This window comes from Mya arenaria, chromosome 7 (assembly GCF_026914265.1).
Source record: "Mya arenaria isolate MELC-2E11 chromosome 7, ASM2691426v1".
In the NCBI taxonomy this organism is placed as follows: Eukaryota; Metazoa; Mollusca; class Bivalvia; order Myida; family Myidae; genus Mya; species Mya arenaria.
Genome location: NC_069128.1, coordinates 25,162,308 through 25,181,230, shown reverse-complemented (window position 1 = coordinate 25,181,230; position 18,923 = coordinate 25,162,308). Strand labels below are relative to the sequence as shown.

Below are 18,923 nucleotides of genomic sequence, written 5' to 3'. Positions count from 1 at the left end.
TGGCTTGGCGCCTGTGCTGTATGTTTTTCTAACCCCGTAATTTGAAAGCCAATTGAGTAAAAAGATTAAAACTCAAATATTTAATACAAAAACATATCATATCTATTTTCCTTAATTATAAAGTTACATGTTTTCAACAAGAGAAGGTCATGTCATAATTGAAAAAAATGCGAGTATTGTCAATCAAGTGTTTTTTGCTATATACATGTAGTATTAATTGATGCGATTAGGTTGTCATGACATCTTTAACCGTTTTGAACGATTACATTTTAAACTTTTACATGTGACGTAAATAAAAGAACTTGTTTTAAAACAAGACGCAGAATGTATTTCAATTTCTTTTTTGATTTGAATTGCGGAATGACGCAAATCCGCTGCTTATCTGAAACTCTGAAAGCGGATTGACCGTTCCTTTCCATCGGTAGTGACGTATCTAAGTGACGTCACGAGAATATGCAGTAGACGAGGTTGGCGGGGTTTAGATATTCCCCTGTTGAAAGCTTGCATGCGACTACCTTGGGCCATAGCAATGAGCTGGTGAACTTTGTGCACGAGCTAGTGTCTTCCTGGACGCTGAACCGGGTCGTGTTGTCTCCTAGCAAACCGCACCTGTAAGAGAAGAGGAAACGTCTGCTGTGCGTTCAGTAAATGTTCTTACAGCCTACTATACGTTCGCGAGTTGGTTCCCCGCTTGCAGTGTAAGCACTTCGAAGCAACAGGGTTACAAAACAAATCATTTTGCAAATGTTAGTTAAAATGAATGACTGTTAGCCTTATTTATACCCTTAACAATTTAACCCAGGGCGGTAGCGCATTGTTACACCTGTTCGTATAATTACAACCTAATGAATGTATATACTGGTAGTTGATACTGAGCTAGTTTTCTGACGTGGTCGAACAGATCTCTCTGCACGGGAGATTGACTAGCCCTCAAATCAACGATTCCATTTGAAAGCAATAGAACACCAATAAACGACACCATTTCCGTTCTTAAAACATTGACATTATTTGAAGAAAAAAAATACGAAAGCGACCGTTGACAAATCCTCATACCTTGGTTTGTTGTAATAGATAAAAAGTATTTTGGATTTTTTATTGGAGGCCTAACTTAACGCTAGGTATTTAAGTAACAATGGGGCAGAAGACGCTCAGACAAAATATCTACCGACACAAATGTAGACCGGATATTTTCGCGTCATGCAGGCTATTGATGTTAGCTGAACGTCCACCCACCGCCTTGCAAGCGCCGTCCACGTTTGCCACATACTGGCCGTCTGACCGCTCGACCGGAAATACTTAAATAAAAAACATCTGTTCAAAGTTATTTACATTACTACATAGTGTTACAATTACTATATATAGCATGTGATGCATATTTATTATATTATGTTTATTCAAATATATGTTTAAAATTCCAGGTGCATTGTAATAATATAATAAAAAGACACACAAACACAAGTGGTCAGAAATAATGAACTTTCTCAACGCGTACTTTAACCGGCCCATCTGCGTTCATTTCCCCGAAAATCCAATCAGATACGCAATTATTACTTATATTTACACCAATAGTTCATTGTTTCATTCAAGAGTTGTTAAAGAAATACTTCAGTTCATTTAAGAAACCCTTATACAGCAATTCTTCCTCACCCATTCTGTAAAATAAAACAACCCGACCAAAACAGGAAACAGTTTATCAAATTACGTCACAATAACGCGGGAAAAAAATAATCCTTTCAATTTTTTTTTTAATGTAAAATTGAAACTTCTCATAAATTTACACTTTCTTACATGTCACCGAATCCGATGACCCAGATTCTATTTTTAACCGATAGTATCTAGACGCGCGGCAGTGGCCAACATGTAATCACATATTCGTGAACTCGTCGAAGTTAGAATTATTGCGTTTCTATGATTTTAATGGCGTAATTACGAAAAATAACGCAGCTTTTATGCACTATAACAACCGCACAACATATCATGAATATATGCAGATCGTAGCTCTCTGTAGCTATTCAAGCAGATTATTAATGTAAATAAGGTCGGTGACCGCCAACGTTCTAACAGCGCTGGGGTTAATTCCGCTATGTACGCATTCAAGATGCACTCTTAATCCCAAATAAGGTTTACCGCAATTAATGGTGTTTTAATATTCCAAAAAGGATGAATCAATACAGAAAACATTGTTTTTTATGAAGGATACCGAGTTTAATTTGAAAAAGAAATGAGCATAAAACACGGTATTTCTACCGACAGTAAATCTTTTAGCCATCACCAATCATTTAATATTTTTTCGCTTTCTGCTATTAAATGCACGGTTACAATTTTGTTATCAGTAATGCTACAGCCTAACAATGACAAAAATACATAAAAAGGTACACCAACTTATAAAAGACAGTTTCAATTGGAACTGAGACCAAACGCTATTATGCAAGCATTACATAAATCAAAACGTTGTTAAACGAACTTGACAACATTTATTTATAAGCATATTCTCACATATATAAAGCGCTTACCCGTCATGACGCTGTTGTTTCTAACCCATACGGAAGTGGATGCCTGGTCGCCACCAGAAACGAGCGTCGTGTTCAAGTCCAAAAAATGACGACACGAGTGATTGACGTCATCGTAACTTATCACGTGAGACTGGTTGCGTCCTTGGAGGCATGTGACCTTGGACCGCGACTTTGATTCTACATACCGACCGTAATTCATGCTGACCGTAACGTTCTTGATTCGGTAATATGACTCCCAGATATAGGATGGCGAAACGTCCGATGGTTTCGTTATTAGCATATCACCTAACATTATCACTATCAACGTTTCAATTTTCATGATGAAATTATATTTTGTATTCAATGAAAACCTTAACGCTTAATATAAATATAACATCAACGGTATGATCAGTATAAAACTCTTTAAAATTAAACGAAAACAACGCACTGCGGTATTAATTTTAAGGCAAATGATCTGAAAATGGAAGCAAAACACAAATAACATAAAAATTGTCTTAACATAGAACCATCAGTCATTGTATTTTAGATATCAAAAGAAGCTTTCGCTCCCATCAATACACGTTGCGACACGGACGCTGGATGTCAATGAGATATTAATTAGGAAATGTGATGGTCGGCTGATATCAGTCGCAGGTAAGACGGTTAAGATAAGGCGACGACATGCGTGACTAGTCGCCTGAGAGGATATGTTTTTGCACCGGAAGTGTGCTCAAAACGTTCACTTTTCCCTCATCTCGACAAATATGAAATGTTAAAACTCATATTTTTTATAAAAAACAACAACTTGTAACGGATAGATAACAGATATCGATATGATCAGTTTTGTTAAATGAAACGGTGTTGGTTTCTTTACCGATATGACAAAGGCGTGCAGTAAACATATTACTTAAACGTAAAACGAAATGCGTTCATTAAAACAATAACCCACATCTTGAATCACATGTCACAGACAGAAAGCTATTGACACCATGAAGCTTCTTTTTTTGCTACCTCAAAGCCTGTCGCGTGTCGTGTTGGAATCGATTAAAGCCTGTCGATCCACATTTCAGTACGACAGAATGCAGTTGCAGCACTTTGGTGACATAAAATCCCGTGTTATACACAAGTTCTAACACATCACACCGCTGTAAAGGCCACGAAACACATGTCCGACAGGGCCGAGCATGGACAAATACCGCCCCGTGTACAGGAACAATCGGCCAGCAATATATGAACAAGTCTATATTTGACAATGAGCCCCGATGCGCAATAGCGGAAATATCTCCTAAAGGTATCCCTCCATATTCGCATCGAACTTCGATAAAAAAAAAAAAACGAATATAGGGATTGTACTTCTATACTCAGTGTAACTAATATATGCGCTAGGGATACTATGAGAGACTGCCCCAATATACTCAGTGGAACTAATATATGCGCTAGGGATACTATGAGAGACTGCCCCAATATACTCAGTGTAACTAATATATGCGCTAGGGATACTATGAGAGACTGCCCCAATATACTCAGTGGAACTAATATATGCGCTAGGGATACTATGAGAGACTGCCCCAGTATACTCAGTGGAACTAATATATGCGCTAGGGATACTATGAGAGACTGCCCCAATATACTCAGTGTAACTAATATATGCGCTAGGGATACTATGAGAGACTGCCCCAATATACTCAGTGGAACTAATATATGCGCTAGGGATACTATGAGAGTCTGCCCCAATATACTCAGTGGAACTAATATATGCGCTAGGGATACTATGAGAGACTGCCCCAATATACTCAGTGGAACTAATATATGCGCTAGGGATACTATGAGAGACTGCCCCAGTATACTCAGTGGAACTAATATATGCGCTAGGGATACTATGAGAGACTGCCCCAGTATACTCAGTGGAACTAATATATGCGCTAGGGATACTATGAGAGACTGCCCCAGTATACTCAGTGGAACTAATATATGCGCTAGGGATACTATGAGAGACTGCCCCAATATACTCAGTGTAACTAATATATGCGCTAGGGATACTATGAGAGACTGCCCCAATATACTCAGTGGAACTAATATATGCGCTAGGGATACTATGAGAGACTGCCCCAATATACTCAGTGGAACTAATATATGCGCTAGGGATACTATGAGAGACTGCCCCAATATACTCAGTGGAACTAATATATGCGCTAGGGATACTATGAGAGACTGCCCCAATATACTCAGTGTAACTAATATATGCGCTAGGGATACTATGAGGGACTGCCCCAATATACTCAGTGTAACTAATATATGCGCTAGGGATACTATGAGAGACTGCCCCAATATACTCAGTGGAACTAATATATGCGCTAGGGATACTATGAGGGACTGCCCCAATATACTCAGTGTAACTAATATATGCGCTAGGGATACTATGAGAGACTGCCCCAATATACTCAGTGGAACTAATATATGCGCTAGGGATACTATGAGAGACTGCCCCAATTACAAATTCGGTTGATTCATAAAACATAAAAATAAACGAACAATGTAGTTATAAGTCAACATAGAAAACAATTCGAAGTTGTTTTGAATATTGCATCTTATACGACGAATGTGACTCCTTTCTCTCGACGAGTGTGCGGCGTAACGGTTAAATCATTGACGTTACGTTCAAGCAACGGCACGCTTGAATTCCCAAGTAGCGCATTTGACGGCGACGTGTATAAATGCGCGTGTAAAATCCGGCTTCCGGGCCCCGCTTCGTATATATAACACACAGCGTCTGATACCTTCGCTTTCACGTGAGTTAGGAGTACCATCCCCTTCGAAGGTAAGAGCAAGTTTTGACCGTTCAAAAAATGCAATATGTGTTGATTAGGATAATTTACTATTATATTTTGTATGTGTACTTTGTGCTTGTTAGTCGTAGCAGTAGCAGCAGCAGCAGCAGCAGCAGCAGTAGTAGTAGTAGTAGAAGTAGTAGTAGTAGTAGTAGTAGTAGTAGTGGTGGTGGTGGTGGTGGTGGCGGTGGCGGTGGCAGTGGCAGTGGCAGTAGCAGTAGCAGCAGCAGCAGCAGCAGCAGCAGTAGTAGTAGTAGTAGTAGTAGTAGTAGGCAATAGTTAGATGATAATGATAACACGGCAATACTATGATGATAATGCGACAGTACGATAATGAAAACGCGACAGTACGATGATGATAACGCGACAGTACGATAATGAAAACGCGACAGTACGATGATGATAAAGCGACAGTACGCTAATGAAAACGCGACAATACCATGATTTTAACGCGATAGTACGATGATGATAACGCGACAATACGATAATGAAACGCGACGATACGATAATGAAAACGCGACAGTACGATACTACGATAACGAAAACGCGATATTCAGTTTATTATTTACCTTACTAATTATTCCTATTTTCGGTTTCAATTGGATTTGAATTTACCGCTATCTGTCAAATGTCAAAATATGGAATGGCTTGCGCGTATATGTTACGTATTATTGTGTATTGAAGTCAATGGAGGCTTCTTCAGCGAAAAGTCAGAAGTTACAGAATTCACTTTATTGAGCAGAATAGGAAAAATTGTTTCACAGCAAAATAAACAAATTGCTCATACGAAAACAATTATTTAATGTCACAGCACAAAATAAAAAACAACATAAACGGTAGATTTTTTACGAGTATAAACAAATCGTATTGGAGAAGAACGTTTTAAGATATATTTATCTTTCGTTCTAATCCTTTTCTAGATTGTACATGTGTTTTCTGTTTGTCTTTATGTTATGTGTGTATACGCTAAAGAATAAAATATGTTTAAACTAAATCGTATTTTCGTTAAGAAGTAACGCAGCCATTTTAACAAAAAAGTAAATGTTCGTTGGTTTTCTGAAACAATCATTAGATGCCGAACTGAGGGAAGTTTGTGAGTCACTCGTTTTTACTATTGATGACGCTATTGATGACGCGAACTCGCCTTCTTTTTTGTAGCTGCTCATGTTCATGATAATGTAACAATTCATGATTTTCGAATTGGCAAACAACTTATTGTCTAGATAGATCGGAAGTGTTCTCTGCTTCGTGCTTATCCTCATGTTTCTTTGAACATCATGTTCCTGAATATTTACATACTACTGGTGGCGCGAGTAAAATTAGGTAATGCTATGTATCTAAAAGTTGACAGGTTGTACCAGTTATTTTTGTCACGCTATTTTTAGCGACGCGAAAGTAGTTCCTGGACGACATACCGTATTAGCATAATACGGAATCAGAAAACGACAGTATGGTGATACGGATTTTTCAATACGACCTGCTGTATCTCCCCACAACACAAGACCACACTCTTGTGTAACATCGTGCCAACGAGAGCGATTAATATAATGTTGCAATGGCGTGATTCACAATTCATAAACAAAACTGACTACTCATGCGGTTTGTTTTCTGTATTTTCAGTTCCCCGCCCGTCCTACCGCTGTACAGCCGCCATGTTGAATCACGTGATCTGCTTTCTATGTGTTGCCCTGCCGTTGTCATTCGCCATGCCACAACCATCTGGTTCGTACTCACTTCTGGCCAAATTTTCCGGAAGTTTGTGACACATAAATCATTCAGGTTTACCAAAACTTATAGTCTAGGACGTAAATATCAACTAATTATACTATTTTGTGTACGGTCTAGAACACAGGCGAGCGATGTCTGGCCTTTAACTATTAATCTTTGGCAAACCTAAAACCATATTTAACACCATGACACATACACCAGAAATGAACAAACAATTTAGGTCTCAACTTTGAAATCTCTCAATGTAATATGTGTAAAGTGATGAAGCTCTTTGTGAAATCGAGGTTGTAAACAAATGATCATTTCAAGAACAAAACTTGTAATTTCTCACAGGTGCAATAGACATTGATCTCGATGCAAAAATATCATGATCAAAGAAAGTTGTTGGAAACATAAAAAATGCAAAATATAAATGGTACAGTGTCCCTAGATTAAAGCGTTTTTAGAAATGAAAAGTCATTTGTATGTATAACATTGCGATAAGTTTACATTACCAAATGATACTGGGAATTAAACATAAAGGATATATATGTGGTTAAATTTAGAGAAATAAATGAAAATAAGTATACTTTCTATGCTTAAGCCGTAAGAACATCTTGAAGTTCTAGTATGGTTTTAAAAATATATCATTTATTTTATAATTAATTAAAAATACGATGTACTTAAAATGCTTCTGTAATACGGACCCTGTTGTAATTTTAACATCCGCTCAATGCATTTTACAGTCTGTTTATTCAAACAATTGTATTCTTGCTAATTGATGACAATGCAATCATGTGAATTTTATTTTAAATATCACACATGCTGATGTTTGATAACAAAAAGTACCATTGAACTTTTTATAATTACTTTGAATTTCCTTTTTGTTGATGCTTCTTGGTTTGTGCACTGTGCTGTTTGTAGAGTTGTGTGCTGTTCTATGTTTCTTGTTTGTGAATTTGTGTTCTATGTCTTTGGCGTTGCCCATTGCCACTAAACCGGGTTTATGTTTAAACTTTTTGCTACTGAGCATGTTTCTGTAGCTTTTTTGCATATATATTGTATTCATAATACATCTAAAGTCATTACCTAACCTCATTTTCTTAGGTTTAGTATCCCACTGGTCATTTTCATATATGATATGATAACTGAATACTATTTAAAATACTTAATTTTCATTCATTTTATGTAATACACAAAAAAATATGTCATAACACTATTTTTTAATATTTTGAACATGAACATATCAGGAAATTGACCTTAGTTAAGAAATGCCTATAAATGGTTTATGAATACCAGCTCAGTTTGTATTATCATACCCCATATAAATTGGAAGAGAACAGAATTTCCCAAATTTATTCAAACCTTGCGTCACACTTAACTCAGAATTAAATACTTTATAATTGTAAGTTTTACAGCAACTGCGATTTTTATGTACTATAGTTATCTTGTCGTCTGTCCGTCCATCCGTCCTTTCCCACTGTTTTCGATCAATATCTGAAGAACGCATAGGCCAAGGGTTTTCAAACTGGCAGGTTAGTCATGACCAGAAGCCTTTTTAGGTCAATTGTATAAATGGCAATGTCGTCGTAATATTAATATTATCTACAGCTGAAAATCCGTTTTCGATCAATATATGAAGAACGCTTAAGCTTAGGGATCTTCAATCGAGGTAACATAAGTTGAAAGTCGGTTTACATTTAATACCTAAAGAACGCTTTGGCTCAGGGCCCACGAACTTGGTAGTATACATGGTCATGCCAAAAAGATGAACAACATTAATTATGAGGTCGGTGGATCAAAGGTTAAATTGGTGGTAACCTTAAGCTGAAAATCGGTTTCTGATTAATATATGAAGAATGCTATGATCCGAGGACCTCACAATTTGTAGGCAGGTTAGTCATGAACAGCAGATGAACCCCATTGCTTTTGTGGTTTAAATGGAACCAAAAGACTGAAGGCGGGGCTCCGTAAGCGGCGTAGACTGCTTTATGTTTTAAAAAGTGAAGAAATAGTGACGCTATCTTTGTTTGAAGTCTTCATTGGGAGCAAATTGTTGCCTTCCGACGTAGCGTTTATGACGCAATTTGTCAAGTGGTATACACACACTGATGACGCAATTTGTCACGTGGTATACACACACTGGTATTGAAAACGCATTCCTCAGGTTCTTCAGGTTAATCGTTGTTAACAAAATGATTTCGTTTTATTATGGTTTACTCGTAAAATTTAATTTAGCTTACAATAGATACATCGCAGCGGCGTAGCTAGGCCTGAATACAACTTGTAGGCCCGATGGTTCTATGTGAGTTTGGGGACTTTTATATGTGCATTACACTCACTTAATAATGTTTGCAATGATAACAATCAAGCAATACACCCTGCACGTTGTTTAAATAAACACCAAACTTTGGTTGAGTTGTTCAAAGTGTTCGAGTAGCTATTGTTTTTTATTGCATTTTTGGGTTATTAAAATTTTGTCATTTTTCAAAAAAACTGGTAGGCCCAGGCCTACAAGGCCTATTTGTAGCTACGCCACTGTTGGGACTGTAAAGTACTGGTTAAAGATTACATTTAGTGACGATTTGAAGTATTATAAAATTATATACGAAATTAAAAAAAAAGCCTGATGCTTCCACATTGCTTGTTGTGGGTAACATTACTTCAACATGTATTGTGGGTAACATTACTTCAACATGTATTGTGGGTAACATTACTTCAACATGTATTGTCATCATTGGGATTTTATGATGTATGGCTAGCTCAGGGTTTTAATAACGTAAATGTTTTTGTTATATTTTTTTAAACAACGTTATAGTGATACAAAATACAAAACTGGAATGCCAGAATTGAAAAATCACCACGTAGCACTTTCTAAAATACATTGTTTCCTTTGGCTTTCAGAATGAAAAATGTAACCTATGTAATAATTTATCTGTACCGATGACTTGGATACTTCTTTCATCTCATAATATGTCTATTGAAACCGGTAGATGCCATCGTCCAAACTGCATCCCTCGTGAAGACAGGAAGTATATAACATGCAATAAATTGGAAGACGAATACCACTTTTTGATGTAATTTAATTTATAAACCGACCTCCGTAAAATAATTCCTAAACAATACTGGTCCAGTCCTAGTATGAATAAACTTAAGCAACTATTCGTATGAACTTATATTAATTTCTAAACTCAGAATTTTTTTATTTGTCAGTATATTGTTATATCATGTGATGTTACATTTACAGTTTATGTATTGAAACAAATGCTGTAATTGTAGTGTTACAAAATTAACACATTCTAAAAGCTCGAATCTTAAAGTAATTCACTTGCCCTACTTGCTATGTCATGGTAAATGTTAATTTGTGTATTCCATATATCCTTGTTCACTGAAAGCTGTAAGCATGTGACCAAGTTTTATTATTATCAAGGCATATAATACAGTGTGTGTGTGTACTACGTGATAAATTACGTCATATATGCTACGTCGGAAGGCAAGATTTTGCTTAGAATGAAAACATAAAACAATGATATCTTTTTTTTATTACTCCATTTTAAATAGAACGAAGGGCAGTCTATATGCCGCTTAAAGAACCCCGCCTTCGTTTAATTGCCGGAGTTTGATAAGGTGATTAGTTTCATCAAACACTTCCACAAACCTGTTTCCAAAATAATGTTTTGACAGTGCTCAGTCAGACGGCCGTTTTGTGAGAAGGTTTGTCGAAATCTTTACAGAAACTCTCAATCAAATGCGACTGCGTTGTGTTTCATTTAAAATAGTGAAGAATTAGTGATGTTACCTTAGGTTAAAGTCTTCATTCGAAGCAAATTGTTGCCTTCCGACGTAGCATTTATGACGCAATTTATCACGTGGTATACACACACTGATGACGCAATTTATCACGTGGTATATACACACACTGTAAATTACATGTGATACAACTGCTGATAAACAACAAAGAAACAGTTCAAACAACAAATGACAGTGCTATGTACTCAAACAAATGACATTATGGCAGACTAAAGAAAATATTAGAAATTTATTATGCAACGCGGCCTCATCAAATAAACGCGATGTACATTTGATTCAAATCAATTGCCACAACTCCAGATTTGCTTTAACTAATAATCGATCGTTGCTACAATCCTTTGGCTCGGTAATGAGACATGGGGGTGTGTGATATGTTCATCTGTGCATGGGTATTGGCGATCAAAGTAAACGAGTCTCTTTATTTCAAGGCGATGGCTCGAAGATGGGCGGTGGAATGTCGCCAGCTGATTGTCCGCCTGGTATGATGGCTGAGATGACCAACATGGGCAAAGGCAGTAATATGATGATGCCTGATGTTGCCAATGGCGGAAACATGATGGCAAGTGGTGGCGACATGATGATGGCAAAGATGGCCAACGGTGGTAATATGATGACCAACGGTGGTAATATGATTATGGAAATGGTCAACGCTGGTGAAAGGATGATGGCAGAGATGACCAACGGTGGTAATATGATGGCCAACGCTGGCGGTATGATGGCCAACGGTGGTAACATGATGGCCAACGGTGGTAACATGAAAATGGCAGAGATGGCAAACGGTGGTAACATGATGGCCAACGCTGGTAACATGATGATGGCAGAGATGACCAACGGTGGTAATATGATGGCAAACGGTGGTAACATGATGGCCAACGCTGGTAGCATGATGGCCAAAGGCGGTAACATGATGACCACCGGTGGTAACATGATGGCCAACGGTGGTAATATGATGGGCAACGGTGGTAGCATGATGGGCAACGGTGGTAGCATGAAAATGGCAGAGATGGCCAACGGTGGTAATATGATGGCCAACGCTGGTAATATGATGCCCAACGCTGGTAATATGATAGCTAACGGTGGAAGTATGATGCCCAACGCTGGTAACATGATGCCCAACGCTGGTAATATTATGCCCAACGCTGGTAATATGATGGCCAACGCTGGTAGTATGGCTATGATGGCAAACGGTGGTAAAAGGATGATGCCAATGGAAATGGGCAATGGTGGAAACAACAACATGATGATGCCAATGGACATGAACAATGGTGGTGGTAACAACATGATGATGATGCCTATGGAAATGGGCAAAGGCGGTAACAACATGATGATGCCAATGGGAATGGGCAATAGCGGTAACAACATGATGATGCCAATGGACATGGGCAAAGGCGGTAACAACATGATGATGCCAATGGACATGGGCAAAGGCGGTAACAACATGATGATGCCAATGGACATGGGCAAAGGCGGTAACAACATGATGATGCCAATGGAAAGGGGCAATGGTGGTAACAACATGATGATGCCAATGGAAATGGGCAATGGTGGTAACAACATGATTATGCCAATGGACATGGGCAATGGCGGTAACAACATGATGATGATGCCTATGGAAATGGGCAAAGGCGGTAACAACATGATGATGCCAGATGCAAACGGAGGCAACATGATGACCAGTGGTAACATGATGATGATGCCCGATATGGCCAACGGCATCAACGGCGGAGGAAACATGATAGCAAATGGCGGTAGTATGATGGGACCAGATTGTCCACCAGGCCAGCAGATGACTCAAGGAAACAAAGGGAAAATGAATTAATTGAATCTTGTACTTTAATCTTGTGATTTATATTGTTATGCTACATTTTCAGGTTTGAATTTGTTATACACGATTATCTATTCTTCAGGAGAAATACAATTATTATTATTATTATTGAGACTTGTTTCGTTTTTATTAAATATCGTATAAAGAAATCTAAAGATGTTCAATAATAGATTGTGTTACCAAATTGCTTCGAGAAATCTTAACTGGTGATTCTGTAATGAGTGGTCATTAACTGCAGCTAACCCCAAGTCAGACTAGTGGAGCTGGTGGATCAAACACCATTGACCCAGAATGAATAATAACCGCATGGTCATTTTTCTATACAGAATAGAATAAAAGCGCTTAAAGCGTTGAAAGGCGTTTGGTCTATTACGTTTTGTAAGTATAATCATGTAATGCCGGATGAAACGGAGTGTGTGAATAGTTCTGTTTGTTCTAGTAATTTCGACTCAGAGTATTGAGCTTGTTGCATATGCATTAACCTCTGATATCAGTATGTTTTTTTTTGTCCAGGAGCGGGATAGGTTGAGGGCAATATTGAGATACTAATCAGGTTATCTAAATACTACTAGATTTTGCTGATATTATCAGCAAGAGTATAGCGTACAAACTACAAAGGCATTGTTGATACCGTGGTTTGGTCTATCCCTACACCTATAGCCTATAGGTAACCATCCAAATAAATATATATTTGCCAGTAAGTGATGTAAATGAACACGAAAAAGCGCTATGGATTTTGTTTAGATATCGAATGTTTTATATAATGTATGTGAACAGCATACTACACAATATGGTTATTAAAAGGAAAACGCATAAGCAATAAAAAACATTATGCACAAGTCATATCATCGGGGAAACATTTCGCTATGTCTTGGGAATACATTTGCTCCCGAGTGTTGTTCATGTCATATAAACGCAGCTTTTGATTTGCTCCCGTGGGTGTTTATTCATATAAACGCCACAACTGTTTTGCCCCCACCCCCTCCCCCGGCCACCCTATCCCCTGAGTATCTCATGCCAAATAAACGAGCTTGAGAGTTTAGTTTCTTAAAACACTTCGAAAAACATTTTCACAAAACGGCTGTCTGACGGAGCACTGTCAAAACCAGGGGGTCCAACGTGTTTTGTGTTTGCCGAATTTTAAGTGAGGGAATTGTGTGAAGCTGAATAAAATGGCGGCGTTTGAAGGAATTTCGGTGTTTTCAGGAAGGTATTTTTACTTTATACATGTAAGTAAGTTACATCACCTTTCTCGCAATATAAATACACCTACCCGGAGACCACACGTGTAAGCGTCTCTCGGTTTTTTAACTTTTGTTTGTAGAGGCCTATACAAAAAAGTTATTGAATGTATAAGCTGAGCGATTGATTGTTTACAAAGTGAAAATAGAAAATTGCGTGACGTGAAACTGTGTTTTCAGTCCAAGTTTACCATTCTTGTACCTATTTTAGCTATTTGTTATTGAATTTTTGCATTATTTATCTTTTCGACGGCTAGTGCACTTACATGGACACTATACGGCCGATTTTTTATGTTTAAACACCTTTTATGTTGGGCGACGAAGTTTTATGCAGATTTTGTGTGAAGCATAATCAGAATATGCATGCATTATCAAAAGTGTAATTTAGACACGAGCTGTAACACATGTTAATATTTATAACAAAATCAAATTTGAACGTACCGTGTATTTGTTATGCGAAGTTACTTGTATATAGTATTCTAGCAATTCATCTATATGTACTCGGAAATTCAATTATTACTCGGTATATCAATGTAAGAACTCTTGATGCAACATGAACGTCCCGCGATACGGCAAATACAATGAATGCAATAATTTTTTTCAGTCTGATATTATCTTACCAACGAAAATACATTTTAAAACAGTTGAAGTCTACTAATCCCCCACCCCACCAACCCCGGCAGTTGTCTGGCAATGGATCTTTGGGCACAACGCTGAATAACAAAATATATGTATGAAATAAAATATGATATAATAATAAAGCACAATGACTTATTTTCACTGAAATGTACTGATATTTATGTTGTCTAACCTTGTCCAAAATAATTTGTTAAGATTATATAGTATTCTTATTTATGCAGGATAATAGAAAGTTTCTCTTCGTATAAGCCTGTGATTTGAATATGTATTTTTTCTAGATCGTGCTCCCTGCGGACGGATTTACTTTTATAGTTAAAGTCAACTAAAGGGATATGCAAATCAAACGAATTCATCACACAATAATATATTGAAATGTCCACATTTTCATTATTTTAACGCCACCCATATTATGCCTTGACAAATATTAATACGATGTCCGCCGAGATGTCTTCGTTAACAGTCAAACAACCATTTCACAAGATTTATATGATATTTTAGCAAGAACATATAACATAACATAAACACATAACATATAACATAAAAACGTTTGAGTTGACTAAAGAAACATAATTTTGTCCGCAGAAAACACGATCTAGAAAAATACTTATTCCATTTTTAGGCTTAATGCTTAATTTACACTAGATGCAACTAATTATTCCATCTTGACAGGTAGAAGACATTTATATATCCGGGTATATTACGATATAATGATACTCAACATTTTATTCTAGACCCTGTAAGACTACCTAAACATTGGTACACGTATTTCAGTGAACATAAGTTATTGACCGCTGTGAAGTGCTTATTCCCTCAACATCGTCGATGAGTTCAAAGTGGCTGTGGGGTCCTCCCACACGAAAAATTTATCTTTGGTCAGTGTAAAATGGTGTATTTTAGAGTATTCAATGTTGCTAAAATAGTACACAAGTGTATCTGGTGAGTAATTTTGCATGATAAATTCGCGGTACGTTCTTATTGGGTAAAAAGTTTCTTTTATTATAAATACTAATATGTGTTACAGCTCGTGACTTAATAACACTTATTAAAGCACGCTTTTTTTTTGCTTCACACAAAAACTGCATAAAACTTCGTCGCCCAACATAAAAGGTGTTTAAACATAAAAAATCGGCCGTATAGTGCCCATGTAATTGCACTAGCCGTCGAAAAGATAAATAATGCAAACATTCAATAACAAATAGCTTAAATAGGTACAAGAATGGTATACTTGGACTGAAAACACAGTTTCAAGTCAAGCATTTTTCCATTTTCACTTTGTAAACAATCAATCGCTCAGCTTATACATTCAATAACTTTTCTGTATAGGCCTCTAGAAACAAAAGTTTAAAAAACCGAGAGACGCTTACACGTCTGGTCTCCGGGTAGGCGTATTTATATTGCTAGAAAGGTGATATTACGTACTTACCAGGTGAAAATACCTTCCTGAAACACCGAAATTCCTTCCAACGCCGCCATTTTATTCTGCTTCACACAATTCACTTAAAATTCGGCAAACACAAAACACGTTGGACCCCCTGCAAAACATTATTTTGGAAACAACACAGGGTGCATACCCGTTCACTAGCTGGTTACATTCCCGTTTAGTTTCATCACTGTCTTATATATTTTTTCGCGATATGTGCACGACGCAAGATTGCATGCTTTATAGGCTATTTAAACAGTCAGAACTATTTGTTTATCAAAACATATATATTTTTTTATTGTTACATTAAAATCATTCAATAGTTTTAGTATTTATATTTTATCTTTTAAAAATAATTGTTCAATAATTTGCATCATGTGAAAGCTGTGTTTTAGTAACGGAACATATATAATTTAATTGTCTATGTGGACAGCGTACCTTTAAATTATATGTGTTTCGATTCAAAATGACGCAATTATTGAACAATTTGTTTTTTGTCAATTTAATTACCTCTGTGAACATATGTACCGACTGTCCGATAGCTCAGTGGTAGAGCGTTGGCCTCGGTGCGGAATGTCGGGGGACCTTTTGCATCTCGCTCTGTTTCTTCAAGTATTCAAATGTCTTAATTAGACTGCGAATTTTCACTTATATCCAATGTCACTTATGGTATGTTAACACAATTACGGGATAAGACATTAAGTTGTCAATGGGCACGGGCAGACTTTGATAAAATAAAATAAATGGTCGGAAAATCTCGGGCAAGTTTGATGGCCATCCGTAACGCGTAAGTCATTCAAGACTTATTGCGCTTGAATTAAAGAAAATACCAAACATTGGGCAAGTCCAATCAATTATTTATTATAAATTTTTTAGACGCATTCGACCAATCGTCACAAAAAAATGGTAAAAATGTGTGTTTGTTATGACAAGTTCGATAACAAGCCACAAGTGGGTGTTCTCCGGGTCATCCGGTCTCCCCACACCACAAGACCACACTCTCGCGCAACATCGTGCCAACGAGACTGACTTTATATAAGCTATCATAGCTTCCTTCACAATCGTTGTAAAATATACAGTGTTTAAGTAACAAGCCATATCGGTTAATTTACTAAAGAGTTATAGCCCTTTAATTATAGAAATTAGCTAACATTGTTTATATTGCAAACTTTGCCCAGGCCATTACTCATATACTAGCCAATTGAATTGATTTCAACTTTAAACATTTATAGAAGACAATGTCGCCATATTGTTATGAAGTCAACCAATCAAAATCTAACAAAACGCAATCTTCACATGATGCAACTTATTGAACAACTATTTTTAAAGCTGCACTCTCACTCTGCACTCGCTTTAAGCCATTGAACATCAATTTTTGAAGGTTAATATGATAAACAGCGATCTTTTGTCAGCAGTCTTGATCCACTGGTTTTCAGACGTTGACGCAAAAATTAGCTCATACAAAGACAAAAATAAAATAAAAAATGTTGTCAAAACGGTCAATCTGTTTACCTTGAAAGAATAGAATATATATTTTAAAAGCTATTGAATGATTATTATGTAACAATAAAGACAAATATTCAAATATAATGAGGTTAGTAGAACTGCGTTTTGATCCGAGAGGTTGTATTCGATTCGAGTGTTTTTTTCAGATTCGGATTTCACAAGGCGCAAGCAACGCAATGATTCGTTAATGATGTGACGTGTGGAATTATAATCGTTTGATATGAATGGGCAAAATGTGTGGTCTCTAGTGTGTCAACAACGGCTTTTTGTTTGACCTAGATTTTCATCCCAGGCATCCAGCTATTAACCAAGTCAATACATTTATGATACATATTTTGATGAAGTTGCATCGACATCGAACACAATGCGTAAACAACAATTTGACCTATTGACCTCTTTTTAACTATCCAAGACGAGTATTATCCAGTATTTAATGTCATTTTGACAAAGGAAGTTAAATAAAGGTATTGGACAAATGAGGAAACACAATTTTCTGTAATTCGACTTTATGACGTGTTTTTTTAACATTTAATACTTCAATACAAAGTAAAGTACTCGATTCAGATTATTCAACAAATACTATGACCAAGCAAACATCGAGCAATATGCGATAGAGCCAGAATTGCTGCCCCGACAGCGTCAACAAAACATTTATTTCGGCGAAATATGAGCCGACATCAAACTATTCTAATAGCTCACTCGTATTTTCGCGCTTTGGTGAGCTAAACTGATAAATAATTACTAATGCTTTTTAAAAACGAATACAAATATGAGCGGTCAATATAAGCGTGACTCATTTGTTTACTGTGCTTGTATTCGCATGACTCGCGCGTTATCATAGAAAGGGGTGGGAGGAATAAATATGTATAATGGAATAAATATAACAAAGCATGTTTATATGTATATTTTGGGACCTTACATGTTGCGAAACAATTATATAATAATAATAATAATAATAATAATAATAATAATAATAATAATAATAATGAATTAAGTTTTTCTCCATACAGCCTGTCAACTGCTATTCTCTACCCAATCAGTTTTCAATCAAAAACATGTATAAGTTCTTTTTTCATTTATTATTTCAGGTTTGCTCTAGAAGTTTCTCAGATGGACAACCAACCATCCAAGGAGAATCACCTCCCGAGTTGGACATGGGCTACAAACAAATATCTACGCCAAAACACGCTTGCTGGGGAGGAAAATCCTAGACCCAATATTTGCCAGTCGACTCCAGAATTCAGCTCAAAAGTGCTTCCTCTGATTTGGATTCAAGATTTTACACTGGCTCGCATTTTACTGGCCCGTGTTAGTAGCTTTATTGACAATGCTTACTTTATTTGGTGAAGTGTTTTCCTACAACTTGAGAATATATGACCAAATACTGTCTATAGTGATAACAGTCAGTCATTTCGAAATACCATAAGACCTTTGTCAAATCTGATAAAGTATCAA

At 36.8% G+C, this 18,923-nt stretch overlaps 2 protein-coding genes across 2 annotated transcripts; one reads left to right on the top strand and one right to left on the bottom strand.

The window, feature by feature from the left end:
• Positions 1 to 443: 443 nt before the first annotated feature.
• On the bottom strand, positions 444 to 2,712 carry LOC128241028 (uncharacterized). Its single transcript, XM_052958012.1, has 3 exons — positions 2,514 to 2,712; positions 1,166 to 1,295; positions 444 to 609 (listed from the first exon to the last, which is right to left on the bottom strand). Exons 1-3 carry the CDS (start codon positions 2,710 to 2,712, stop codon positions 444 to 446), a joined length of 495 nt encoding a protein of 164 aa, XP_052813972.1.
• An 8,567-nt stretch (positions 2,713 to 11,279) lies between these two features.
• On the top strand, positions 11,280 to 12,656 carry LOC128241027 (uncharacterized). Its single transcript, XM_052958011.1, has one exon. It carries the CDS (start codon positions 11,280 to 11,282, stop codon positions 12,654 to 12,656), a length of 1,377 nt encoding a protein of 458 aa, XP_052813971.1.
• The last annotated feature ends 6,267 nt before the right edge of the window (positions 12,657 to 18,923 follow it).

Excerpts from the sequence above, each read along its gene's own strand:
- LOC128241027 (XM_052958011.1), top strand. The coding sequence starts at position 11,280 with ATGGGCGGTGGAATGTCGCCAGCTGATTGTCCGCCTGGTATGATGGCT.
- LOC128241028 (XM_052958012.1), bottom strand. The coding sequence starts at position 2,712 with ATGAATTACGGTCGGTATGTAGAATCAAAGTCGCGGTCCAAGGTCACA. Across the intron at positions 1,296-2,513 it reads AAACAACAGCGTCATGACGG|TATTTCCGGTCGAGCGGTCA; the intron begins GTAAGCGCTTTA and ends TTTTTATTTAAG. Across the intron at positions 610-1,165 it reads TCCGGTCTACATTTGTGTCG|GTGCGGTTTGCTAGGAGACA; the intron begins GTAGATATTTTG and ends CTTCTCTTACAG.